The following is a 27091-nucleotide window of genomic DNA, read 5'->3' as shown; positions in this document are numbered from 1 at the left end:
TAATTTTGTCACATTTATTCAAGGACCACAGTTGAACAGATAGCCAAAGACTTTTAAGATTCAGCAGTTATTGTTCAGAAGAGAGAAAACACATACAGGTTCTTCAACACATACCAAACAAACAAAGCTTTCATTTAAGGACGAGTTCCTATCCCAACTCTTATAAATAAAAGTGGAAATCTATGTTCATTTGCTTTTAGGAGAGATCTTTGACTAACCAAGTTGATTCAACAGACAGGTGTGCTTGGTTGAATCTGGCCCAAGTATGTCCACATTCTAATCCCTGGAATCCATGAATGTTACCTTATATGGCAAAAGGGATTGTGCAGATGTGATTAAGAATCTTGAGATGGGGGGATTATCTTGGATTAGCTGGGTGGGCCCAATATAATGATGGCCCTTTATTACAGGGGGCCAGAGGGTCAGAGTCAGAGGACAAGGGAATGTGGTGACAAGAGGAGGAAGCATGCACTCTGAAGATGGAGGAAGCGGCCACTAGAAGCTGAGAAAGGCAAGGAAACAGATTCTCCCCTCGGACACCTTAATTTTGGTTCTGTGAAAGTGATTTTGGACTTCTGACCTTTGGAACTCTAAGACATTATGTTTGTGTTGTTTGAAGCCATTAAGTTTGTGATCATGTTATAGCGCCAACAGGACATGGACACAGACGTAACCATGATTAGGAGGGTCTTGTGACAGCAAAACTGTCCTGGAAAAGGATGCATGAGGTGGGAGCAAATGAGGAATCAAGAGGCCCTGACCAGTGAGAGGCGATAGACGGGGGCGAGGTAAGGCGCAGGCGTAGTAATAAAGACAAGCTCTTCTAACATCTAACACGGTTGCTGGGAAGTGGACTGCGACGTAGTCTAAAGGCCACTGAGCTTCCATTAAGTCTCTCTCTGCCCAAAAGACAAGAGGCTTTGTCAAATGCATTCAACACACTGTCACCAGAATCTCTGGTTCAGGCAGGACCGGGCCCTGACTGAACACCTATTTCCCTTGGCTGGGCATGGCTTAGTCTAAAAGCTAAAATGATGGAAAAATAAGGTTCTTGTCCTTAAAGAGCTTTTACCGTGTACAGTATAGTTCCCCAACCTTGGCACTACTGACACTTTGGACCAGGTGACTCTGCTATGGGGCTGTCCTGTGCACTGTAGGACATTTAGCTGCATCCCTGGTCTCTACTGAGAGGCCAGGAGCTACCCTCCCACCCCCCAAGTCATAACGACCAACAGCATTTCCAGACATGGCCAAATGTCTCGCTGGGGAGGGCGGAGAGGGGTGCAAATCTGCTCCCAGGTTGAGCACCACTGGTGTGTGGAGTACAGCAGGGAGTGACACAATAAAGCCGGCCTGGAACCGGTCAGAGAGGGTTTTGCTGAGTAGGATGCTCCTGTGAGATGGGACAGGGAGGAAGCAGTGGGGGGTGGCAGGTTGTAAAATCAAAGGGAACAGCATGTGCAGAGCCCTGGGAGGTGAGGACGCAGCACAGGACACAGCCTGGAGGTGACTGGCAGTGACTGGAGGATAGTGATGCCTTAGCAAGAATGCCACCTACCCGTTTCCTGCTGGAGGCAGTGCACCCGTCTACTGGAGGTCTTCTCTGAACTCAGAGGTCCGCTGGCTTGCTCTGGGTGACTGAAAACTATACTGACTGGGTTTGGATTTTTACTTTGAGAGAATGAAAGGATGGAATTCAATCAACTCTCCAGCCTCGTTCCAGGACTTTCACATTTTATACAAATATATTTTGTGTTAAGAAAATTCATTGATATAATTTATATATCATAAAATTAACCCATTTCAATAAGTTTAAGTAAATGTACTGAAATAATCTACTTTTAGAACACTCATCACCCCAGTCTTTTGTTATTCTTAAGGCTGCCGGCCTAAGTGAGGAAGGAGAGTAGTAAGGGTCCCTTTGGCATGTCCTTAGCTGTCCACACACACTACGTGCTTCTTTCCTGTTGTAGCTTTCCCCTGTTGCCTGGGTGGGGGCTGCAGCAGCTGTGGAGATTTCTTCCTAAATCAAAGGTGCCTTCATATAAACAGATCCCTCATCCTGTGTGTTTGTGTTTGTGTGTGTGTGTAAAAGCACTATTTACTTGGAAAGCCTTTCCTCATACAAACATGTTCAAACTCTCACTTCATGTGTCCTTTGTTATGGCCAGGAATTACAGTAAGAATATTAGGGGATTTATATTCCAATGAACTTTTGCCTTGAAATTCTAGTGGGTCACTGATCTTTATTAAAGAAGTGTGTGTGTGTGTGTGTGTGTGTGTGTGTGTGTGTGTGTGTGTGTGTGTTTGTGAGGAGAGAGAGAGAGATAAAGATTGTCTGGTATGATAGCAAGTACATTAAGTATGTATGTAATTTACCCTTGGACATGTTTAGAGAATAAATAAAGAGGCAGGGGCATCTGCAGGATCAGCCGGATTGTCTTAGCAGTTACTCCCTGCTCTCCAGCAGAGATCCTGGTTCTCTCTGACCCAACACCCAGACCTGCCATCTCTTCACTCTGTCACCGACAGGGTCACATCCCCCTTGGTGTCTTCTGGGACTCCTCAGTAGCCAAAAGTGCACCAGCATTCCTCAGGGACTTCTTGCTTTCCTTGTAAGTCACACAGACAGTCTGTGATTTACATGCAAGTAAGGGGAAGGAGAAACACAGATGCCTTCCTTATGAACAGAGAGAACAAAGCCCTGCTTTCAGTCCCCATGGTGGAGTCTGTGGTGCTGGTGGAGGTTTGAGCTCTGGCGAAAGCTTTTCCCACACTGGCTGCACTGGTATGGCTTCTCCCCGGTGTGGATCCTCTGGTGCAGTTTCAGGGTTGACTGGCGCCCAAAGCAGTTCCCACATTCTCCGCATGTGTAGGGCCTCTCCCCTGTGTGTACACGCTTGTGTCTTTTCAGCTCTGAATTCCACGTGAAGCTTTTCCCACAGTCATCACATTTGTAAGGCTTCTTTGCTGAGCGGGTTGGCTGGTGACCAAGACGCTGCAAACGACTGCTCAGGCTCCTTTTGCTTCCTTTGCTTTTCTTCAGCTCTCTCAGTGGGTGGCTTTTCAGGGGGCTGCTGATGTATTCCAGTTCCCTGCAATGTCTCTGGTAGTGAGTGAATGGCTTCTGAGCATTCGGGGGGCTGACCTGCCTCCGTGACAACCGGGGTTCATTCATATTCGCCCCTCTCGGTTCAGGACTCTGCAGACCATTCCCTTTGGATCTGCCAGGGGACACTGCACATGGCTTTCCTCCTTTAGCCCCCTCTGGCTGTGGATTTTCCTTGTTGTCACTTTTCATTCTGGGGGCCTCTATAATCAGAAAGAATATGTTTCATTTTCTGGGCTTTGAAGAAAGCAGCTCAGCCAAAGAGCTAAGAAATACTCTCAAAGTGTGGTCCTCCACTGGCAACTTGCATTCGACTCATCTGGGCCACCTGTTAGACAAGCAGGCTGCCCCTGCATCCCCATGGATGCTGAGTCAGAATCTCTGGGGAGGGGGGGTCCTGGAAATCTACATGGCTAACAGGCTCCTGGGGTGATAACTTATATCAATGTTAGGAACCAAGTTCTCCAACCCCATCTCTCCTTCCTACCTTTAGGGAAAGGTCAGGGAAAGAAAAAATATGGAAAAGCAAACCCATCAGACCTGAGTGTCAATTAACAAATGAAAAGAAAGGAGAGAGTTGAACTTTCAACATTGCAAATCTACTCGCTCACATGGACACTGATTGATCACCACTGTCTCTTCAAATAATGGGAAATCCAGCAAATGTGGCATGTTCTTTCTTCTCTTCATAAATGTGACAGCATTAGGGTTACAAACTGCAATATGGGCTAGACATGTATCCTAATTTCAGAAACTCTGCAATTTCTGACCATGAGGATTGAGGATCAGGATGGAAGCAAGCCGGAATGTTTGTGGGCAAGTTGGAGGATCTAGAGCTGTGTTATCCCACAGAATTCCTGCCAGGTGGGAAGTGTGTGTGTGTACGTGAGCATGTGCACATACTATTCAACATGGCAGCCACTAGCCACATAGGGCCACCAAGTCCTTGAAATGTGGCTAATATGATGGAGAAAACTGAATTTTAAATTTTATCTAATTTTATTTCATTTTAATTCAGATTTAAATAAGCAGCCTATACAATTATGGTCAACTGCTTTTCAACAAGGTTGTCAAGGCAATTCAATGGGGGAAAGAATAGTCTTTTCAATAAAGGGTGCTGGGACAACTGGATTTCCACATGCAAAAGAGTGAGGTTGGACCCCTGCCTCACAACACATACAAAAAGAAACTCTAAATGGATCAAAAACCTAAATAGAAGACCTAAACCAATGTCTCTTTGAACAAAACATAGGTGTAAATCTTTGTGATTTTGGATTAGGCAATGGTATTTTAGATATGTCACCAAAACACAAGCAAATTAACACAAAAATCGATAAATTGGACTTGATCAAAATTAAAACATTTGTGCTCCAAAGGATACTATCAAGGAAGTGAAACACAACCCAGGGTGGGAGAAAATACTTGCAAATTATATGTAGGGGTAGAGTATCCAGGATATATAAAGAACTCTTACAACAAAAGACTAGGGACGCCTGGGTGGCTCAGTTGGTTAAGCGACTGCCTTCGGCTCAGGTCATGATCCTGGAGTCCCGGGATCGAGTCCTGCATCGGGCTCTCCACTCAGCGGGGAGTCTGCTTCTCCCTCTGACCCTCTTCCCTCTCGTGCTCTCTGTCTCTCATTCTCTCTCTCAAATAAATAAATAAAATCTTTAAAAAAAAAAAAACAACAACAAAAGACTAACCCAATTTAGAGATGGGCAAAGGATCTGAATAGATATTTCTCCAAAGAAGATATACAACCGACCAATAAATACAAGAAAAGATGCTCAACATTATCTGCCATCAGGGAAATAAAACCTCTATGAGATATCACTTCACACCTAATGCGATTACTATAACCAAAACACCAACAACAAGTGTTGACAAGGATGTGGAGAAATTAGAGTCCTCACAGGGATTACTGGTAGAAATGTAAAATGGCGCAGCCACTTTGGAAAACAGTCTGGCGTTTCCTCAAAAGGTTAAAAAGAGAGCTAACGTCTGACCCAGCAATTCCATTCCTAGGTATGTGCCAAGAGAAATGAAAACATATATCCACACAAAAACTTGTACACAAATGTTCATAGAAGCATTATTCATAATAGCCAAAAAATGGAAACACCCCAAACGACCATCAACTAATGAATAAACAAAATGTCCATATAATGACGTATCAGCCGTAAAAAGGATGAAGGAGTAACACATGTGACAACATGGTTGAACCTTGAAAACCTTCTCAGTGAAAGCAGTCAAAAAAGAGCACAACATATATGATTCTGAAATACCCACAATAGGCAAATCCAGAAACAAGATGGCTGATAGATGGCTGTTGCCAGGGGCCGGAGGAGGGGCACCGGAGAATGACTGCCAAGGGGTCTGGGTTTCTTTTTGAGGTCATGAACATTTTTAAGAATTAGACAGATGGGGATGGTCACACGAGTGTGTGAATGTACTAAACACCACTGAAATGTATACTTCAAAGGGGTGAATCTTATAGTATGGGAATTATATCTCCATAAATAAAAATTAAATAGCCATAATGTGGACACTGGCAACTTACTGGGCAGTGCAGTTCTGAAGGAAGGCAGTACTGGATCTTAGGGGTGAGGAACATGAGAATCTACCTTTGGGGATCAAATAAAAGGAGATGGAGACTGCACGCCCACTGAGCTGCCTACGATGAGCCAGGAAAAGGGAATGTGCGTGCTCAGGACCACAAAGCCCATAGGTTATGGGGTAGGACCTCAGCCAGGGTCACAGTGCTTTTCCGCTGGATGCCCCAGGTCTGCTCCATTCCTAAGTTCCAAGAATAACCAAACTGAAGTGTTTCACTGATTGTAGCAAACCTTAAGGAAATCAAGGCATTCCAGCCTTCTGGTAACATTCTCTAACCTGCTGACCATCCCCTCTACTCACATCACTAAGACTGGTCAAAGTGTCTCTGTTATTCAGTCTTAGAGATCACAAGACTGAGCACAGCAGGGCCAGCAATGACTGGCATTGTACCAGACAGGGAAATGGACACAGGGTTTAAAGCACAGACAATGTCAAGGAGGAGGAAGAGGCAGAAAATAATACGGAGCAGGACTTTTCCTCTAATGAGTATAACATTCTTTAGGCCCCTTCTCAACATGGGACCATTTTAAGCGATGAAACTCAGCCACAGTTTGTATGCAAGTTCAGCAGTGGTCATATGTGATCTGTCTTCGCTACAAGAAGCTCTGAAGGGGGCAGAGTAGATAATCCTGTTATGCACTGTCACTGAGTCATTAACAGATTGTCAAAGAGTCATTAACAGAAAATGATAAAACCATGCTTTTTATATACACTGTCCCTGCTATTCTAATCAATGAAATCTGTTAAGGAATAAATATCTACTGTTACATAAAACATTAAAAAGCCCAACATGCAGTCTATGGTGTTTCAGAACCACAAGATGTTCTGATGGAGGTAAAGAACTTAGGAGAGGGAAAGAAGAGGCACAGAGTGTTTACCTGTGCCAGCCAATTTGGGGCTTGGTTCCTGAAAGAGCGGGGATTTTTCCCAATGATGAGAGCTCAGCTGATCTTGAGATCCTGCCTGGGATGGCTCCTCCAGAGAGCTCTCCCTGGGATACCTCCTAGGAGTTTGCAGTTGAAAGTCTGGCAGTTCCTGTTCTCCAAGCTGAGATCCAGTCTTCTCCAAGAGCACCTTCTGCCCCTGCATACAAACGGCCACCTAGGAACAAGCCCCATGCATTAGAGCGCAGCTCGAGGACTGACTGGGGGCAGCTTGACCTCTTACTGCTCTGTAATGATCCCTTTACCCTGGGAATTACCGACAACAGCCTGGAGGCCAACTTTGAGACTATGAAGACTCTCAAAGGTAGCAAAGGGAAGGACATGCAGAATGATTAGGGGGACTAATCCTAATCCATGGAGGCTGCTTCAAATCAGCCAAGACTTCCTGAGTGGTTAACTCTAAACGGGTCTTTCTCAGGGCCTCAAACTCATCAGAGAGAAGGCACAGATAACAGGGTCAGTCATGACACTAGCCTAGCAGATTCTCACCCTATGTCCATCCAGACACCCGATGTCTCACCCTATGTCCACCCTATGTCACCCACCCAGCAGATTCTATTGGAAACAGACCCCACTGGATCAGGAAGCATATGATAAGACCATTAAGAAACACCCATACCTAATAAATTGTTCTGCTCAAAGCTTCCCTGATAAGGAGATCTCAGTAGTAGTAGGGCTAGGAGAGGACTGCCTACCCTGTTCCCTGACTGCCTCCATTCCTCAAAGCACATGGTTATTTGCTTCCTGCCTAGGCCCTGAATGGGGTTTGAATTGGGGGGTGGGGGTTGGAAGAAATACTGGCCAAGTAAGTGAGCTGCAACTTCCTGATCCAAAGGGAAGACACATCACCGAAGCATGGTCCACCACGAAGTTCCCCCCAAATCAAATTCCTACACAACAAGATGATCCTGCCTGCTAAGAATCCTGATTGTAGGAAAACTTCAGGAGGAATGGGTGTGGGGAGATGTGTGGGCAAAAATGCAAGGATCCTTGCACTTGATCCTTATCTTTCTCACTGGAGTGCTGGTGCCTGGGTGTTCTAAAAACCTGTTACATCTCCCGGGGGGGTTCCCAAATAGAGGCCAGAAGAAACATTTGACGCCATCAGGTCCGTTTCTGGACTCTGAGTAACTAGGGAGGGATCCAGAGACCAGATACTATCCAGATGAAAAAAGGCGACCACGAGAGAGGGGCCTCCTTACCCACTGCTTTGGTCTCTTGGCTGCTCTTTGAAAATCTTCCACCAGGGTCACAATCTCCTTGCTGCTCATTGGACATCGATGCCTGACCCGAGCCTGGATCTCCGGAGGCAGGATGTTCAGGAACTGCTCCAGCACTAGCAGCTCCAAAATCTGTTCCTTCGTGTGCAGCTCGGGCTGCAGCCACTGCCGGCAGAGCTGCTGGAGCCGGGAGAGTGCCTCTTGGGGTCCAGACACCTCTTGATAACAAAACCGTCGAAAGCTCTGACGGGAGAGCTCAGGATCGGGGCGGTCTTTTTGCAGAGTGGGTCCCCGTCTGTCTTCCAGCTTTGTTATTATGTGTCTCTCTGGCTTGTTGGAAGCCTGAATGTGGGACTGCGAGCTCAAAGTTATCTCCATCTTAGCCGCCATCTTCGGGCTCAGGAGACAAGGCTCTCTCTCCTCTGAAGCAGCTCAGGCCTTCGGGCTCATGGCTCTGCAGAAGTCTCTCTAAATGTCAGCAAGATGCTGCGGAGGGCGGGGCACACACAGGCCCCAAGCTTCCGAGAACAACACACGGCCTGACGGTGAGGAGAGTCTGTCCCTCTGGCAGTTTCCTCAACTGTCTCGAAATGGAGCAAAGTCATAACGTCCTGAAACGAACTGGAGGAAAATGCTGCTTTTATTTCATCGATAAACGCACGAGGACTCATAGGAATCGCGCAACGTGACCCAACTGGCGGTCGGGAAAGCCCAGGAAAAGTTCAAGTTGTCACACAGGTGGCCTGCGCCACCTCCCCGGCACCCGGGCGGCGCCGACCTCGAGCATCTCGCCGGGAGGTGCGGGGCAGGCGGCACGGAGAGCGCGGAAGCCCCCAGCTCGCAGCAAGGCAGGAGGAGTGCGGCGGCCGCTAGCTCCCGACACCCGGCAGGCCCGCCCGCTCCGGCCTCGGAGGGCGCCCCGGCGGCCCTCCAGCTGGGCGAAGCTGCGGCTCTCCGGCGCGCGGCTCAACTTCGCCGCTGCGTGCGAGCCCCGCGGGCTGACGCCTAAGGCGGCAACGTCGCCGACGGCCCAGGACCCCGCGCCCACCTGCAGCGGACTCACCTCTCTGGGGACCTGGGACCCGGAACCCAGGAGCCAGGGCTGGGGGCGGGGCCGAGGCCGCTCGTTGCGGACACTCCCACTGGCTGAGGGGGAATGACGCGAGGAAGTACGGCGCAGGCGGGCCCGCCCTTCTCCTGGGGGATTGGCTCCCAGAGGGCGGTCTCTCGCGTCTATTTGCTGCTGAATCTGTCGATGCTGGCGAAGGAAGGCGACCGGCCTTTGCAGTGCACGCCGGGAGCTGTAGTTCAATGGCGCTGCTTGCGAGTACGCGCAGGGGGTGGACTAGCGCCGGGGGTACGCGGCGGGACGCGGCGGGGGTGGGGAGATGTCCAGAGGCTGACTTCCGGACCGGCGGCTGAGCGAATCGGATAAGTGCTCTGCTCCTCGCGGCCGCGGGCTCTAAGCTGGGTCCGACGCCGTCGTTTCTGGACTGTAGGTACAGGCGCGGGCGCCCCCCGCACGCGCCCCGGCCCCTTGAACCCGCCAGCCCGGACTCCCTGCAGGCCGTGACCGTGCGGGTGTTTCCCCACGCCGCTTCCGCCCCAGCTGCTGACCCTCGCGCCCAGCGAGCCGGCACGACTCAGGGCATCTCTGCCGAGCGAGACGTGAACCAGCCCGGCTCCCACCCTCGTCCTGCTTTCCACCGAGCGCCTGGGTCTTCGCCAGAGTGGAACGCGAGAGCAGCATTCTCAAACGAACTATGGACGGGATGTTAGCGGACAAGAGGAGCACAGGCTCCGTATTCCGCATGAAACTAGGATAGCATTTACTAAATTATTCTTCATCCGGATAAGGTTCAAATCTGCGGCATGGCATACATCTTCGAGGCCCGGGCCTTGCCGCTGAGGAGCTGTGCCGTGTGATGCTCCTTTTTTGTTAAAAAGGACTGCTACCAGTACTGTCTTCCATTCCTCTATCTCTAGCCTCTTGGGCTGCATTATATGTAAAGAGATTATAAGTGAAGGCAGCTTAAGTTCTTTGGAAGAAGAGCAACCTGAATCCAGTTTTTTAATTTTTTTTTTTTTGGTGTGTTTTGTTTACTTGTGTGAACAGGCTCACTCCTTTGATGGAGCAGTGGAATGCTGAGTGACACAATTACAGATCGCTCCAGTCTTACATCCTCCCAATTCAGCAATTCCTAGGAAATTTGGAATTTCTCCCACCTCACCTTAGGTAAAACCTCAGAGACTTTTGAAAGGCTCAGTTTATGTCAGATACCTGCTCCTGTGGTGGGAGGGAAGGGTACTGTAATGAATAGCCCCACCAGACCCACTGGAGTTTAGAGGGCCTCAATCACAAAGGAAGAAGATGCATTCTGAAGTAAGAAGGAATACTAGAAAATAAAAGCATACAGCAAACCAGTCATTTCTCATCCACACTGTGTGTGTGTGTGGTGGTGATAGAGGAAGGTGTAATGATGAACAGGTTAATCCAGAGGCACCTCACAAGAAGGTGGCAATTGGGAAGGTGGCTCCTGGCTTCCTGAGGGGAGGGAGGGGAGAGAACAAGACCCAAGAATATGGGGAACACAAGAAAGAACAGCCGGACTGCACTGTGAAAGTAGCTTGGGGAATACATGAGCAAACACCAATCTGGCTGTGGAGAAAACTGTTTTGATATTTCCAGCGGTTTAGATTCTCGGATTATAGAGGGAGCAAAGGAAAAAGACAAAGTACATCACTAGAAGCAGAGGGAAGGAATATGACATCACTTTATGCTGTCTTTTTCCATTTCCTACAGCTTCCCTATCATTCGTCGAGTCTTTTTCAGCTGTGATTCTGCACCACTAAGATATTCTAATGTTTCTCTGATTCCAGGAGGACTTTCACTGGTGTCCGGAGAATGGCTTCCCAGTGATATGAGAAAAAATGGAACCTGATCTACAGGGTAGAAGTGGCTGCCAGTCAGCCAGTTTGCTGAGGCAAATCATGGCTACAACAAGGAATCCCCAGGCATGCCCCATCCCCAAAAAGGACTGCTCCCAGGGACAGAAAGCCTTTCATGGCACCAACCCTGACTCGGAAGGTTCCCGCCAGCGCTTCAGGCGGTTCTCCTACCAGGAGGTAGCTGGCCCCCACAAAACTTTTAACAGCTCTGGAAAGTCTGTTGTCAGTGGCTAAGTCTTAGGACACACTCAAAAGAGCAAATGCTGAAGCTGCTGGTTTTGGAGCAGTTGGAGCAGTTTCTAACCATTTGTCAGAGATCCAGACCTCGGTGAGGAAACAACACCCAGGAAACGGAGAGGAAGGTGTGGCTCTTGTTGAAGAGGAACAGAGTGCATCTGGACAACAGGTGAGGAAAGGCATTCAGAACCTGGTGAGTTTTGTTATGAAGAACTGAGTGAGAAGCACAGGAATCTGGTTAGTGGAGAGGAACCAAGTTGAGAAATGCACAGGAGCCCTCTGTCACCCACCAGAAACTATGAGCTAGCTTGGGGTGGTCCCCTGCCCTTCGTCTATGGGGAGAATTTCTCATTTGCTACAATAACGTAGACACTGATATATTCAGGGAATGTTTAGGGTCCCTAATACAAATGTAAAACCTCAGAATAGTTCCCAACAGAAGGCCAGGGAAAGGACAACTATCCCTCACGCAGGGAATCAGGAAAATTAGAGTTGCTGAATTAAAATCCAGTGTCTCTTGCAGAAAGGTTCCTTGAGTGCAGATGCCATGTGCTATACACAAAATAATGTTGTATTAGAGCTGTTACTGCTGCCAGGATTAAGGGGTCAATAAGGGATAGTGATGAGTTTCACAAAGTATGCACTTGTCCAGTTAGGGACTAGGTCTGACATCTGGTCAGTGTAATGATCTTGTACATTTTGGGAGAAGGGAGGTGTGACAGGCACAGGAGAAGGAACGTGGCTTTGGTTGTGGGAGATTTGTGGGAAGAAAGCAACTGAGATCCCAATCCCAAGTCTGGGAGAGGCACAGACTAAAGGAGGAGTGTGGGTCAGAGGGACGCTGTAGACTGAGCGGCTCTGTGGTCAACAGGAAGCAGCTCACTGGGTGCGGAGATTGCATCACTGGAACAGGAGATGCTGGTGTCCCCAGTGAGGAGGCAGACATGTCCTCAGGCAGCAGGGGGAAAAGTGGTGTTGACATAATGTGGAGAAGGCAGAGCTGTGTGGTGGGGACACTTTGGGGTCCAAGCTGAGGAGGTTCATGAAGGATCCATGAGGTTGGGATAATTAATAACACCTAAGAGGGGGCGGAGAAGGGCAAGCAGTAGCATATGAATGGAGTTAGAGACTGGACAGGAGAACAGCAGGAGCCCCTACATGCTGGTAGGCATCCTGCTCCAGGCCCCCTTGCCCTCTCTCTGTGGGGACGGTCTCTCCCTTGTGGCCCCCACCATTTCAGAGCCACGGTCTTAACAGGAATGCAAAGAGTACAGGAATGTAAGGGTTGAAAGAGCTACGTGAAACCTGCCTGGGATGTGAAGGGCAGAGCAAGAAGTAGAGGTGAGCAAGAAGTGGAGGTGACAGGGAGCAGTGCAGATTGGTAGCATGTGTCAGGACGCCCAGCTGCCTCTCCCTGCCACCCCTTGGTCACCAAGGACCAGTTAGAAGCTTGGGATGTAAGGGATGCAGGTGGCTCTGAGAGACACAAGTAGCTTGGAGGAGCCTGCCATGTGCCACATATTGGTTGGGGATTTCACAGTGAACGTGACAGGCGTGGTCCTTGGCCTGCAGGAGCCTACACTCCGTGGGGGAAACGGACAACAGGCAAAGGAAGAAAGCTACTTTGGGATAAGTGCTCTACAGGAATGAGCAGGCTGACGTGCTGCACAAGGACCGCGGGGCACACATTAGGAAGATACTCCTCATTCTCTTTCGATTTGCATTTTCTGTGAATTGTAGAAAGGGTATCCTACAACACATGACTTTCCTTGCCGGCCTTCCCTCACTGAGCAGGTTTCAAGGCTGTTATTACTACTTCGTTCCTTTTCATGTCAGAATAATCCAGTGCAGGGACGGACCAAGACTCTGTCTTTACACACGTCTTCCAGTGAAACACTGTGGCTGCATACATTTAAAGACGGCCCACAGCCACTGCTGCCTTTTATGGCTGCCTTTTATGCTTAATTGAAAGCTTCCATTATAGGGTGCTCAGTAACTTTTACTTTATTTTTAAAAAATTACTTATCTAAGTAATCTCGACACCCGACATGGGGCTCGAACTGACAACCTCAAGATCGAGAGCACATGCTCTTCTGACTGAGCCAGCCAGGCATGCCTCCTCCATAACCTTTAAAAGTCAGCTCTTGTTGTCACCTGGGTTCCTCAGTTGGTTAAGCAAGAGCCTTCCGCTCAGTTCACGATCCCAGGTCCTGGGATCGAGCCCCGCATCAGGCTCCTTGCTCAGCAGGGAGCCTGCTTCTCCCTCTCCCTCTATCTGCTACACCAACGCTTGTGCTCTCTGTCTCTGTCAAATACATAAATTAAAAATCTTTAAAAAAAAAAAAGCTATTTAATCCAAATTCTACAGGAAAACATGACATGTTCACACTCTGTACATTGGCTAACTTCGGTTGATGAAGTGGAAAATTGTCTAAGAGGTGTATTTGTTGTAATGTTTTCTACAGATGAAACAATCAGTATCAGTGTAAATCTTAGCATTTACTTCTTTTTAGTCCCTGGGAACATCACTGCTCTCTGGTGTGTGGTTTCTGAGACTCTGGGGTTCAATGTGAAGGGGGGTAGGACTCACCGTGTGCCCAGTTCCGCTGCTGTTGCTCACCCTGGTTTCAGGCTCCTCAGATCCCTAGTACTGTAAACTCCTCAGAGTCACAGATGTGTGTGTGTCCCCCGAGATTCCGTTAATAAGTCAAAAAAATGAACCACTTCCTCACTAGAATTCTTGCAGATGGATTTCTGGGACAGAATATATTATGCTGGCCTGAAAAAAATGAAAGGCTTGAGTTACTGTGGTATCTTTAGGACTACTAGGGTCATCTCTAGGTGGTGGGGCTCGAGCTTTATCTAGAATGTGCATATGAAACATTTTGTTCTATAATGTGCATATACTACTTTAGAATGAAGCAAGTTTTTGTTTTTGTGTTTTTTTTAAATAAACACCTATTATGCCAGCAATCTGCTGAAAGGAGCTTCTCGCCACCCAGAGGCCACTGGCGCTGGCTCAGACGCACCTGGGGGGCATGTTCGGGCACATCCCCAGAGCTTCAGATACAGTGGGTGCAGGTGGGGCCCAGGAATATGCGTTTGTGACAGGTTACCGGCGCGGCTGGCCTGTGACCCCACTCAGCCCCTGCTCTGTGGCAGCCGCCCTCCACCAGAGGCCGTTTTCTCCCCAGCCTGGCTGATGGCGCAGGCTCCCAGGAACCTTTCCCGGAAGAGGGGTCTTCGAGACCAGGAGACTGTGTGTTGGGCAGCTGGGGCCCAGGTGAGCTGTGCTTGATGCCCGCTGTCTCCCGAGGTTCCCATTTCACTCTTCGCCCCAAGCCCCTTCTTACCAGGGATGTTAGAAAGATCATGAGGTCCATCCACTGGCCGTCCCTTGCATTGTCGTCTGTCCATCTGGCATCTCCACATGACTCTGCGCTCACCCTGGTGCTTCCCTCGGAGGCCTGACCTCCCTGCCTTGCTTTGCCCGCATCTGATGCCAGTGGTCCTGTCTCTGCCCCACGCCAGGCTGGAGCGGTGCTACTTTACAGGCAGCAGCAGCCCCCGGTGTTGTTACAGGGACCAGTCACGTGTGAGGACAGAGCCATATGCCTCTGTCAGGAAGGACAGACACTCTTTGGCCCTACACAGAAGACCCTCTACAGGGGCGTCACTCAGAAGAACGACGAAGATCACTCTCTGCGTAAGGATGCCCATTCCCTCAGGGCCAGACTGTCTGTGTTCCTCTCTTCAGAGAGAGAAGCAGACCCGAAGACCCGAGAAAGGAGGAGACAGAGGCAGTGGAGACTGTTGGGTGGAGGGAGGGAGATAAAGAGGAAGAGTCTATTCACTGATATGAGGAATTCTTAATCTCAGGAAACAAACTGAGTGTTACTGGAGTGGTTGGGGGTGGGAGGGATGGGGTGGCTGGGTGATAGACATTGGGGAGGGTATGTGCTACAGTGAGCGCTGTGAATTGTGCAAGACTATTGAATCACAGATCTGTACTTCTGAAACAATGCAACATATTTTAAGAAAAAAGAAAAGAAGATATCAGGAGAGGAAGAATGAAGGGGAGTAAGTCAGAGGGGGAGACGAACCATGAGAGATGATGGACTCTGAAAAAGAAACTGAGGGTTCTAGAGGGGAGGAGGGTAGGGGGATGGGTTAGCCTGGTGATGGGTATTAAAGAGGGCACATTCTGCATGGAGCACTGGGTGTTATGAACAAACAATGAATCGTGGAACACTACATAAAAAACTAATGATGTAATATATGGTGATTAACATAACAATAAAAAATTTAAAAAAAAGAGGAAGAGTCTAAAAGCAGGCACGACTCGCAGAGACTGCAAGAAAGGGAAAGCAAGACACCAGAGGGCTCAGGACAGGGTGGACAGCACGTGTGACAGCGAGCGGGAACAAGGGAGGGGCGAGACATGGAAAGCAGTGGGGACAGAGTGTGGCAGGTAGAGCATGGCACTGGGGGACAGCCTGCAGCGAAGGAGACACAGCCTGTGGGAAGAGCAGGGCGACGTGAACGCACACGTGCTCGCGCACACAGCGGAGACCGACCTGAGGGGCAGCGGGCACTCGAACGGAGCCAGCGTGCTTGTGAGCCCAGGCCGTCGGGGGGCAGCGGGCCCTTTCAGACGTCAGACCATTAGAGCCACACTCCCTCAGGGATTCCCCCACCGTGGACACAGGCGAGCATCACACTTACCGTGAGTCAGCTCTCAGGACAAATGAGTGGGATTCAGGATAAGGAGAAACAAAAGGGCAGCTTTGGTAAATATTCCACAGCCCCTTCTCCGTCAGAGAGGATGCCCTTCCCACTATGCCGAGCGTCTGTGTTTTAGGAAAGAAGCCCACAGTGGGGTAGCTTCCCAGGGATGGCAGCACACAGTTGTGGCAGAGCCTGACAAACCGGCACACAACTTCCTGAGCTACTAACCCGGCCGTGTGGTGTGCAGGGCCCTGTGGTCTTATCGTGTGTCCCCTGGCCCCGGGCAGCAGGTGTACACTGGGGCGACGAGGAGACCGAGACGCTCCTGGCCACCCTGTGGGATGCTCAGCATCATGAGAAACTCCAATTCGTGAGCACAGCCAGGCCTATAGGGCGGTGGCAGGACGACTCCGGGAGCAGGGCTTTCTGCGGACACCAGAGCAGTGTCGCACCGAGTTCACCAGCCTGCCGTCGTGGTACCACAAGGGGAGGGCAGGCCATGTGCCTGAGCCATGTGTCCTTTATGAGGCAGCAGATGCCCTGTCAAGCTCCCAGGCCGCTGCACCCACGGTGGCAAGCCGTGCTGTTCCTGGCCAAGAGGGAAGGGCTGCAGAGCCCGGAGAGCTGAGTCAGCAGAACGGGGAGCCCACAGAGGTCGAAGGGGCCTGGGCGGATGGTGCAGCCGGGGATGAGCAGGACTTCTGGGATCCTGGCCGGGAAGGTAGGAGACGTGACCTGCCAGTCTTGTTCCCACACAGACTTGGTGGAATTCTTGGCTCTGACAGCCAAGGGACAGGGACGTCCCCCCAGTGGCCATCAGCCCGGCCATCAAGAGGGATCTGCCTCTGCCGCTGGCGTGCTCACTGCCCTGATGGACGGCCTGGCACGGGCCCGGGAGGCCGGCTCTCGGTGTGGAGGCTTTCCCCTTGCCCTTCAGAGCCCAGGCCCGCATGTGCCAGTCTCTTTCACGGAGTACGTGGCGTTTTTCCTGTGCGGCTCCCTTCCTCGGCTTCCTCAGACTGCCAGAGGCTCCGGCCCAGACTCTCTCCCCTGCCCTCCTGCTCCAGCACCACCCTCCTTTCCTGGCCTGAGCGTCTGCTGGCCACGTCGTGGCCACACGCTTACCTCTCATTTCAGCCAAGCTCAGGGCAGCCTGTTGTTACTCAGCTGCCGGCGGCAAGGCCGTCAAGAGTTGAGGTGAAGCCTGGAGACAGCCTGGCAGATGACACAGAGCTAGCCTCTCGGCCTCAGACGTGTCACTGTCTTAACATCCAAAAAGAGACAGTACGGGGCGCCTGGGTGGCTCAGTCAGTTAAGTGTCTGCCTTCGGCTCAGGTCGTGATCCCGGGGTCCTGGGATCCAGCCCCGTGTCAGGGTCCCTGCTCAACGGGGAGCCTGCTTCTCCTTCTCCCTCTGCCTGCTGCTCTGCCTACTTGTGCGCACACTCTCTCGGGGTCAAATAAATAAAATCTCTTTTAAAAAAAGAGAGATGGTATAGGACAGTAGGTGGAATCTAGGGGCAATTTTCCCTTGACCACAGGGTTTGGAGCTTGAAAGTACTACAATCGGAGAATGAAACTAGGCTAGTACTTAGCAGAAAGCTGAATCCCGTGAGGAATTCCATTTAGGGGGTGTCTGGGTGGCTTAGTTGGTTAAGCATCTGCCTCTGGCTCAGGTCATAATCCCGGGATTGAGCCCCCATGGGACTGAGCCCCCATGTCGAGCTCCCTGCTTAGTGGGGAACCTGTTTCTTCCTCTCCCTCCCTGGTGCACGCACCTGATTTCTCTCTTTCTCCAATAAATTAGTAAGATCTTTTTAAAAAAAGAAAGGGGGCGGGCGCCTGGGTGGCTCAGTTGCTTAAGCGACTGCCTTCAGCTCAGGTCATGATTCTGGAGTCCCGGGATCGAGTCCCACATCGGGCTCCCTGCTTAGCAGGGAGTCTGCTTCTCCCTCTGACCCTCCCCCCTCTTGTGCTCTCTCTCTCTCATTCTCTGTCTCTCAAACAAATAAAATCTTAGAAGAAGAAAGAAAGAGGGCACCTGGGTGGCTCAGTCGGTTGAGCGTCTGCCTTTGGCTCGGGTCATGATCCCGGCATCCTGGGATCGAGTCGTGCAGAGGGCTCCCCACTCTGTGGGGAGCCTGCTTCTCCTTCTGACTGCTGCTCCCCCTGCTTTCTCTCTCTGTCAAATAAATAAATAAAATCTTCAAAAAAATAAAAAAGAAAGAAAAGAGACAGTATAGAACAGTAGGTGGACTCTAGGGGTTTTTTTCCCCATGACCACAGGCTTTGGAGCTTGAATATACAACAATTGGAAAATGAAACGAGGCTATTACTCAGCAGAAGGCTAAATCCTGTGAAGAATTCCATTTAGGTATTTCTCCCTTATGGTGCTTTAACTGTAACTTTCCTCATTGTTCTGTTCTTTCTCCATAGTCCCATGTCTTTCTGTTCCCTCAGGTCTTGAGATCAAGAACAAAACTAAAACAGAGAATCAGAAATGGGATGATTCAGGGCAAGCAGAAGTGAAGAAGGCCGTATGGAGAAAGTGTAGTGAAATTTTTTGGCACCCTGAGCCCAAGAGAGGCCAGAAGGGTGAGCCTGAGCCCAAAGGGCAATGAAGACGTTCTCCAGGGGAGCGTGCGGGGAGACCCCCTTCCCAGGACAGGAGGAGTCAGCAGAGACTCCATGCCGGCGAGAAGGCCTGTGCGCGTGTCCCGAGTGGGGGAGACTGCTCTCAGCGCTCTCTCTGTCGCCACCAGCCAGTCCCCGAACTGGAAAAAACGTCTAAGTGCCAGCAGTGTGGGAAAAGCTTTAGCCGAGGTTCTTACCTCATTCGGCATCAAAGAATCCATACAGGAGAGAAGCCTCACAAGTGCAGCGAATGTGGGAAAGGCTTCAGTGAGCACTGCCACCTCATTGCCCACCTAAGGACGCACACGGGGGAGAGACCCTACCGCTGTGGGGAATGTGGGAAAAGCTTCAACCAGAGCTCCAGCCTCATCATCCACCAGAGGACCCACACCGGCGAGAAGCCTTATCAGTGCGCTGTCTGTGGGAAGAGATTCAACAACAGCTCCCAGTTCAGTGCTCACCAGTGAGCCCACATCCGGCAGAGCCCCCCGCCGGCCCGTGCACACTGTGGGAAAAGCTTCAACAACGGCGCCCACGGCCATGCCCACCAGAAGACACACACCGGGGAGAAGCTGTACAGGTGCCCTTGGAGTGAGAAAAGCTTCCCCAGGAATCCCCTCCTCATCCACCATCAGGGGGCACACAGGGAGGACACACTCACACCCAAAAAGGGACACATGCTGCAAGGGTGTAGGAAAGCCAACAGATCAATTCCCTAGTTTGAGTCTCCTGGAGCTTCCATCGGCTTGTGGAGGCTTCTGCCAGCCAGTCTGTGGCTCAGCAGGAGACCTACAAGTGGATCTCAAGAACCACAGCGGGACTAGGACTCACCATTAGAGTGCTGAGCTCTCTTTCTACGTCTGCCTGTGACCCCCAGTCCTGTGTCACCGTGGACTTCCATCTGCTTTGAACACAGGATCCAAAGTCCTGCCAGGAAACTAGGGTAACCTTGTTCTGAAGAGAGAATGGGTGGCTAGTGGCCTGGGAACTGTTTCTGGGGCAGGTCAGAGAAGAAATTTTCCCTGCTCATGGGAAGCACATCTGCAAGTGAATGGCCTCAATGTATCCTAAACCAATAATATCTCAAGGCACCTGCTCTCTGGTACATCTACCTCAGAGTAGGTCACTGCTCTGTACTCTAGTCACCCAGAAAAGACAGCAAAGCAGGAGGGACAGCTTAAGCCACAGGGTACCACTACTCTAAGTGACTTAATCTCAGAGCAAGTGTGACATCTGGGTTCCTCTTTCTAAGATTTCTCCTCTAGATCACCCCCACCCAGGTTCCTAGTTTCTTGTGTGTTACATTTAACGGTTTCAACAGGTTTATAAGCATTACTATTTCTAGTGAAAATAAAGGTGTTTCTCCCTCCACTCTCTTGGTCCTTGGTGCTAGTTTTCTCCATCAGAAACTTTATCCTCATGCGGAGGCCCACAGGGTCCCAAAAGGATCCAAGGGTAGAGCCTGTGGTGGTGGAGAACATACAGAGGAGCAGGAGAATTGGGTTGGGGAGGGTTGCACGCTCACTGGGAGGGGACATCACAGGTGTAAGGAAAACCCAGGGGTGCAGGAGAAGGAATGCGGTGTCAAGAGCACTAAAAACCGATCTAAATCATATTAATTCTAAACAGATATTTAACCTTCTGTGAAATTTCCATGGATAAAACGTGGTAAAAGATGGGCACGTTGTCCTGGTTCCTGGCCTGTGCATAGAAGCTGTTAGTACCTTGTCTAATTATGGTGAAAGCAACTGTCATGGTCTCTGCTTCAGTCTTTTTGAAGAATTAAACAAGAACAAAGAAGGATGTTCTACTTCAAAACCAAAAAATAAAACAAATTTAAAAAGTTTTAATTTGGGGGAAGAAAGGTAAGGAAGGCAAGTCCTAAGAATCTATGTCAGTGTTTCCTCCAGTTGAGCCTTGCCCGGGCTCATTTCCCTGCACACACTGTCCCTGAGCATGACCCTCACGACAGGCTAGGCAGGTCAGTTCCCAGAGACCCAGGCTTAACTCTGCTCTACACAGAGGGAAAAAATAACATCTTTCCAGAGCCCGCGTGAAGACAAACAGAGGGGTTTCACTGTGCCGTGACTGGGACAGCTGACTTCACTGGACATCATGGTGGGGAACAGAGACACAGCCCAGGGTGGATCAGTTAGGGAAGGGCTTTGGATACCCGCTCAAAGAGCCGGATTTGCTTAATGAGGGAACCAGTGGAAGTCAATGGAAACAAGGAATGGAGGTGCCCAGGGAGGCCTCTGTAGCAGGCTCCTCCCACTCCTGGGGTGCCGCGGCCAGGGAGTTGGGGGCAACTGCTGACTGCTTGCCTTGTTGGAAGTGGGGGCTGCCTCCACCCTCCAAACTGCTTCATGCTCCAGTCTGCTGGGCAGAGAAAGGAAGTCAGCACAACCCTTGCCTGTCAGCTGCCCCGGACAGTCTGGAGGAGACAGGTAGGAATTGGAGAACACATTCATTTATTCATTCCTTCAGGAAATATTTGATATTTCCTGGTTCTCTGATATACCACATTCCTTAGCAGCCAGATACAACGCCGTCAACGAAGTAGACACTCTGTCTTCCAGAATCACCTCACCAGACCTTCGGAAGTACCAGCACCAGTTGGGCAGCACCACCCAGCTCTGACATCCCCAAGATGTGACCCAGATGTGCAGGGCCTCTCTTCTAAGTCTTGATTACTCCAACCTTTTTGCTGTGTTCCCCCAACCCCATGTGGAGTAGCTGTCCCCTGCACTTACTATGTTAGATACCTTACTGTCTACCTCCCATTGACTCACACAGCCTGATCTCTGCTCCAGCCACTGGAGAATGAATGTGAAGTAGGTGTATAAAAGGTAATACCTCCAAGCCTATTGATCTCCTCTCAGGTATAGAACACCCTCCTGGTTTGGTTCAGACCTTCACATGTCTATTGAGAAGCCAGTTTCCCCTCCTGTATACGAAATACTGGGACTCTCCATATGGTTTCTATACTTCCTCCCTCACTGAAACATTTTAACTAATTGATATAATTTCTCAGTGGACACTTCCTTGCCGAAAATTACTAAGCATTCCTCTAGGCAAGATCCATATTCTCACAACCCAAAGAAGGCCAAAGCCACAGATCACCCTCCCTTCGCATATATCTGTGTGGTTCTTCAGTCTAAGGTAGCAGATGGGTGCCTGTAGCCAAAACAGGAGCTGGATCCCTCCAGCCTCATGACCCCACTTTTTACTCCCCTGGGCACCTCTTCTCAGCCTCTCCTGTGAAGGGACTACCCTACCAGCCAGTGCAGGAACAGGCTGGGGAATCCTGGGACCCTGGGCTGGAGTGTGCCCATTTCACTGCTGACCTCATCACACGCAAATCTCTGCTTTCCGTTTTAGCTCCAGCCTCATAGTCCTGGTACTCATCCTTGGCTGGCTTCCTGGCAGTGAGGATTGAGCAATCATTACTCGTGGAGAACACAGGACCCTAGCAAGTAACCTAAGTCCAGTAGTGATCACGCCTCCGAGTGAACTTTGTGCAGCCCTGCTCTGGCAGATGGAGGAAGTGACTCAGACATGCTTTGTGGGCTTGGTCATTCTTTTGGCACCTCTGGAGTTTTTCCAGAAGTTTAGATTTACTGAGTATTGCAAGTAAAGTATGGGTTTCCTGGGAGTCCCAATGCACACTGCTACAAAAGAGGAACCTGGTCTGTTTCAGATGTCTCTGACATCTGTCTTCCATTTCCACTACTAATGTTCTAAATAGGATTGCTGAACCTCAGCACTACTGACATCTTGGTCCAGACAGGTATTTATTGTGGAGAGGTGGTTGGGGGGAGGGGGAATGTTCCATGCATTATAGGAGACATGTAGCTACATCCTTGGCCTCCACCCACTAGATGTCATGAGCAACCCTGAGGTGTGACCACAAAATTGGCTCCATTGTTACCAAATCCTTTTGGGGGCAAAATCGTCCTTGGTTAGAAACCCTTGTCTAGGGACAAGTCATTAGACCAGACTGGTATAAAAGTCTTCATCTCTCCACCTAGTCTTCCTATAGAGCAGATCTGGACTTCCTGACTTTCCATGTCACTAATCCAATTGCATAACTAGTCTCTTCCACAGCCCTGGAGACTTCCTGTTGTCTCTGAAATAAGCCAAGATCTCCAAGCTTGCAAGGCTGTCCTCGACATTCAAGGCCCCTCCAGCCTCACTGCCCACTACCCTATGCACATTCTCCAACCAGCTCAGTGTGAACCAATCCCAGGTCCTGGAATAAACAGGCTCTGGCCTTTCCAGCCTTAGTGCTTTGACCAACTAAATTTTTCCTGCCTAGATTTAATAGTCTTTTTTTTTTTTTCAGGGTCCTGTTCATTCTTTCCATAGAAAGTGAACACAAGGGGCTGCAGGTCTCTGTCTCTCCAACCAGGGGAGGAAGGGCACCTGAGCCTAGAAATGTAGAAAGAAGGAAACTTTTATGTCCTCAAGGAGAGCACCACCGAAAGGCAAGTACCCCACAGGATGAGTACTGGCACCACCACCACCACCTTCTTGAAGCTTCTGAATGCTTTGAACTCCTCGGCCCCAACTCTCTCTCAAAGCCCTTATCCAACTCTACCTAATACCAGGATGCTTCTGGTGGGTTGTGATCACCTGTTTGGGAGCTCTCCGAGGGCAAGGGGAGTGTCTTGAGTGCTCTTCTGAGGCAACAGCCCTCAGTGAACGAGTGCTTCATCGGCGTAAATCGCAAGGGCAGGAGGCTCGGAACCTTTCAAAGGTCTCTCCAGGGGGAAATGCACGGACGGGTGCCCCGGAGCGAGACGGACTGGTGCGCCGGCCACCTCCTCCCCACGCCCCCCTAGAAGGGCGAGGTCCCGGCAGACGGCCACTCGGTGTCTTCGCGTCCCGAGAGGGAAGACCACAGCTGCAGGGTAAAGGGAGGAGCTGCAGCACTCAGAGCCCTCCCAACAGGAAAACTCAGCTTCACAAACGTCACTAACCAGCCACGCCATCTTTTCCAACCCGCTGGGCCAGCAGCCGCCCCGAGTCATGCCGGGACGTTCAGAAGGCCTGACGCATGCGCAACGGATCAGCCCGAAATGAGCAGGGCGGAGCACGCAGGCGCGCCCTGAAGGACGTTTCTGTTTCTCTGGTTTCCGCCTTCCGCTAATCGACAGCCCTCCTCACCAATGAGTCGACAGGATTTTCTTGGCGTCATGCCCTGGGGCCAATCAACCTATTTATGAAAACTGGATCCGTGCTATGGGCGTTTGTTAACTCTCTCCTATTGGTTACTGCCCTTCCGTTGGCCAGGCGCTTCCGCTTCTTGACTTCGATGGGTTTTCCTTACAACACAGGTGTTGCTTAGAGGGTTTTACAGATATAACAGTAACAGTAGTCAAAGACCGTCACGCTGTTGGTGTGCTAGGCACAATTGTAAACACGTCCACACTACGTAATCCTGACAACAATCCTATGAAGTTAGTATGACCTTTTTTATCCCCCAGAAGTGGAAACCAAGACCGTTTTTAAGCGAATCTAATGACAGAAAGTGTTTCCAACCCAATGTTTTCTTCCCTATTTCAGTTTTTAATATCCAGTGCGTACCGCAAACCATCCTCTTATTAAAAGAAAGTTTCCTCATTCCTTATTTCCCAAGCTGCACTCTTTCCAGAAGAAATAACTGTTACTTGTGTGTATATTTTTCTGTAGCTTCCTATGCAATTTTGCCCATTTATCTTGAAGGTTTTCTATTTCAATATGTCGACCTCACCTTTTATTTTTAGGCTGTTGCGTTTAGTCATGTACCAGAACATATTCAGTCTTCAATCATTTCCATTTTGGTGGACATTGAAATACTTCCCTAATTTTTGTTCCTTTGTTATCCTTGACTGGCATATTCTGGATATATTTTGAAGAGGGAGCTGATAGATTGGGATGTGGAGTTTGAGGGAAGTAACAATGAACACTCCTCTGTGGGCTCTCTGCCTTTATTCTGGCCCGTTCATCCATCCATCATTTATGAAGACACTTGTTGCCCAGTGAAGGAGTATACTGCATCAGGACATAAATGGAGGGAGGTGGGAAGTGAAATAGACTGATTATCCTCCCTATAAATGCATTCCACTTCGATTAAATATAACACCAAGCAGTTTCCACTAAACACTCCTGCACACATTATCTATTTGATCCTTATAATGTTCCTGCCAGGTATTCTATTCACCTTACAGATGATGGAAGGTAGTGCTGGAGAGATCAGATCTATAGCTACCATATCTCATTATTTCCAAAGTACATCAAAATGACTCTTAGCTCCTCGTGTCATGAATTTTCTAAGTTACCTGCTGCCTCCCTACTCAGAGAGCAGAGTAACTAGACAGCTACACTGTTAGGAAAGAGAGGGAGAGAGCAGAGTGATTGCGGGAAGAAGCCCAGTATGGCAATTAGCTTTTTCTCCTCCAATTCCCTGTGTTTTTCTATGCCCCTAACTCCATGTTAGATTAAAAATAATCTGTATTTTTTAAAAGATTTTATTTATTTATTTGACACAGAGAGAGACAGCGAGAGAGGGAACACAAGCAGGGGGAGTGGGAAAGAGAGAAGCAGGCTTCCCGCCGAGCAGGGAGCCCGATATGGGGCTCGATCCCAGGATCCGGAGATCATGACCTGAGCTGAAGGCAGTTGCTTAACCAACTGAGCCACCCAGGCACCCTAATAATCTGTATTTTTGATGGGGAGTTCATCATTATTCCAAAGTGTTTAAGGATTCCCTCTTTATTTTCCTCATATTTCCTCCCAAGTTATTTAGTAATTTAAATGATTTGCCTAGAGGATATGACTGTTCAGTTTCCTTGGTAGTTACAGTTCTCATAAATTAATCCACTGTCATTTTGGTTTATATATTAACACAGGAGTTTAGTCATTGTGATCCTACCTTCTGAGAACTTCATCTACTCTAAGTGTGCTGTTCAATAAAAATTTTGAACCTGTGAGTCTCTGGAGTTTGATAAATGCACCAAGATAATGCCAGTACTTGGGTAGTCCTGGAGACACACTTGAAATATTACTGAGTGGAAAACTGAGAATATAGGTCACGGCTCTGGTCTACAACTGGGAAAACCAATTGAGAAGGATTTCTAGATTTCTTTGGAGGGGGCAATATAGATATGTGGAAAAGGGGATATTTGTCACCATTTGTTTGGCATTGTCCAAGGGACAGGGTAACTCCAAAGTAGTAAACATAAAAATTGTTCATTTCACAAATTTAGTTCATAGTGTGAAAATGGGATACTTGTGGGGCTTGTTAATTAATTCATTTCACTAAATGTTTATTGAGCATCTGCTGTGTATAAGGCATGTGTTTAGGTGCTGTGGGGGACAAAAGTACAACACTCTGTTGAAAATAGTCCTAAGATCTATTGATTTCCTTTTCTTTGGAAATGTAATTGCTAAGCAACTTACTCATATTAACCCAGTTTCTCTAAGGAAAGAGTACATGAAATGTGGTAGTAGGTATGTATTCCCCTGGCAATTCCAGTAATGTGCTGTATCACATATTGCATTCTAATTCCAATACCTGTGTTCCTCAAGGTGAGTCATGGTGTGCTGGACTGATTGCTGATTTCCAGGAATATTAAGACTGAAAAGCCAGATCTGGAGGCAGGGGACATGCTTTATGGAGAGATAATCTAAGGGCTCTTAGACTTGCTTAAGGAGTCTCAGAGCATCCCATAATCCACCAATCATACTAACATATCCAAATGCTGATAGCAAATCTCATGGCTGGGACTTTGGAGGAGACAATTTAAATAAATAGGTTTAATTGAAAGGAAAATAGTCTTTCTTTTTTCTCATTAAACATTAGGTGAAGCAGAAAATGGCATGTAGACATAAAGGAGAGGGTAAACAAGATGACAGAGGAACATATGGATAGGAAGTATGGGTAGACAGGGGCATCTGGGTGGCTCAGTCCGTTGGGTGTCTGCCTTCAGCACAGGCCATGATCCCAGGGTCCTGGGATTGAGCCCTGTATCAGGCTTCCTGCTCAGTGGAGAGTCTACTTCTCCCTCTCCCTTTCCCCCTCCCCCCAGCTTGTACGCACTCTCTCTCACTCTGTTCTCTCTCTCAAATAAATAAAATCTTTTTAAAAACGGAAGTATGGGTAGACAGATTGAAATACTGAGAAGAGACAAAGAGAGATGGAGAAAGATGGGGGGATGGATAGGGTACAAAGATGAATTGAGTTTTCATTTGGGAGTAATGTCTGGCTTGATTTTATGGAATAATAGCATCATTATATAAAGACATTGCAAGTGGAACTGCTTTTTAAAGTACATAATTCTCTAGAAATACAAAACAAGTAATATTCATTACATGTAATAAATAGCATGTGTACAACAAGGACAGTGAGCTAGGTCTGTACTAAGTCAAAAACCTCTGAGCTGTTGATGAGACACACCTAAGATCTATTGTTACCTGTAGTCCACAGGGTTTTTAGTAAATAAGCATAGAATATTAGAAATAACTCTAACCATGTCTTAGCAGCTTAGGGTTGTTGGGAACATATCTTGGTTGTACTAGGGTTGGTACTCCTCATATTCATCAGGCCAGAGCAAGAATGAGAAAAGGTAGAAGAAGAAGAGGAGTTAAATGGTGATGGAGTTTTCCCTTCTC

At 49.0% G+C, this 27091-nt stretch overlaps 2 protein-coding genes, 1 long non-coding RNA gene and 1 pseudogene across 3 annotated transcripts; 3 read left to right on the top strand and 1 right to left on the bottom strand.

Annotated features, from left to right (window-relative positions):
- Window positions 1-9035, bottom strand: ZNF174 (zinc finger protein 174). The gene is made up of 4 exons (XM_028117579.2): window positions 8953-9035; window positions 7872-8510; window positions 6604-6826; window positions 1-3312 (listed from the first exon to the last, which is right to left on the bottom strand). Exons 2-4 carry the CDS (start codon window positions 8277-8279, stop codon window positions 2711-2713), a joined length of 1233 nt encoding a protein of 410 aa, XP_027973380.1. The 5' UTR covers window positions 8280-8510; window positions 8953-9035; the 3' UTR covers window positions 1-2710.
- Window positions 9036-9289: 254 nt separating this feature from the next.
- LOC148162842 (uncharacterized) lies at window positions 9290-14972 on the top strand. The gene is made up of 3 exons (XR_015766539.1): window positions 9290-10125; window positions 10770-11244; window positions 14046-14972. It is a non-coding gene; the product is annotated as an uncharacterized LOC148162842 (long non-coding RNA).
- Window positions 14973-15553: 581 nt separating this feature from the next.
- Window positions 15554-19807, top strand: LOC148162841 (uncharacterized). Its single transcript, XM_088017060.1, has 2 exons — window positions 15554-15691; window positions 16179-19807. Exons 1-2 carry the CDS (start codon window positions 15554-15556, stop codon window positions 17268-17270), a joined length of 1230 nt encoding a protein of 409 aa, XP_087873186.1. The 3' UTR covers window positions 17271-19807.
- LOC148162840 (uncharacterized) lies at window positions 18223-19807 on the top strand (annotated as a pseudogene).
- Window positions 19808-27091: the final 7284 nt, after the last annotated feature.

Source organism: Eumetopias jubatus, unplaced genomic scaffold (assembly GCF_037043125.1).
Source record: "Eumetopias jubatus isolate StellerSeaLion01/CBP00866 unplaced genomic scaffold, mEumJub1_p1.0 scaffold_12, whole genome shotgun sequence".
Taxonomy (NCBI): domain Eukaryota; kingdom Metazoa; phylum Chordata; class Mammalia; order Carnivora; family Otariidae; genus Eumetopias; species Eumetopias jubatus.
The sequence above is the reverse complement of the archived record's forward strand: the minus strand, read 5'-3'. Positions and strand labels throughout refer to the sequence as shown.

Excerpts from the sequence above, each read along its gene's own strand:
- ZNF174 (XM_028117579.2), bottom strand. The coding sequence starts at position 8,279 with ATGGCGGCTAAGATGGAGATAACTTTGAGCTCGCAGTCCCACATTCAG. Across the intron at positions 6,827-7,871 it reads CCAAGAGACCAAAGCAGTGG|GTGGCCGTTTGTATGCAGGG; the intron begins GTAAGGAGGCCC and ends GCTTGTTCCTAG. Across the intron at positions 3,313-6,603 it reads CCCCAAATTGGCTGGCACAG|AGGCCCCCAGAATGAAAAGT; the intron begins GTAAACACTCTG and ends TTCTGATTATAG.
- LOC148162841 (XM_088017060.1), top strand. The coding sequence starts at position 15,554 with ATGGCACTGGGGGACAGCCTGCAGCGAAGGAGACACAGCCTGTGGGAA. Across the intron at positions 15,692-16,178 it reads CGAACGGAGCCAGCGTGCTT|CACAGCCAGGCCTATAGGGC; the intron begins GTGAGCCCAGGC and ends CCAATTCGTGAG.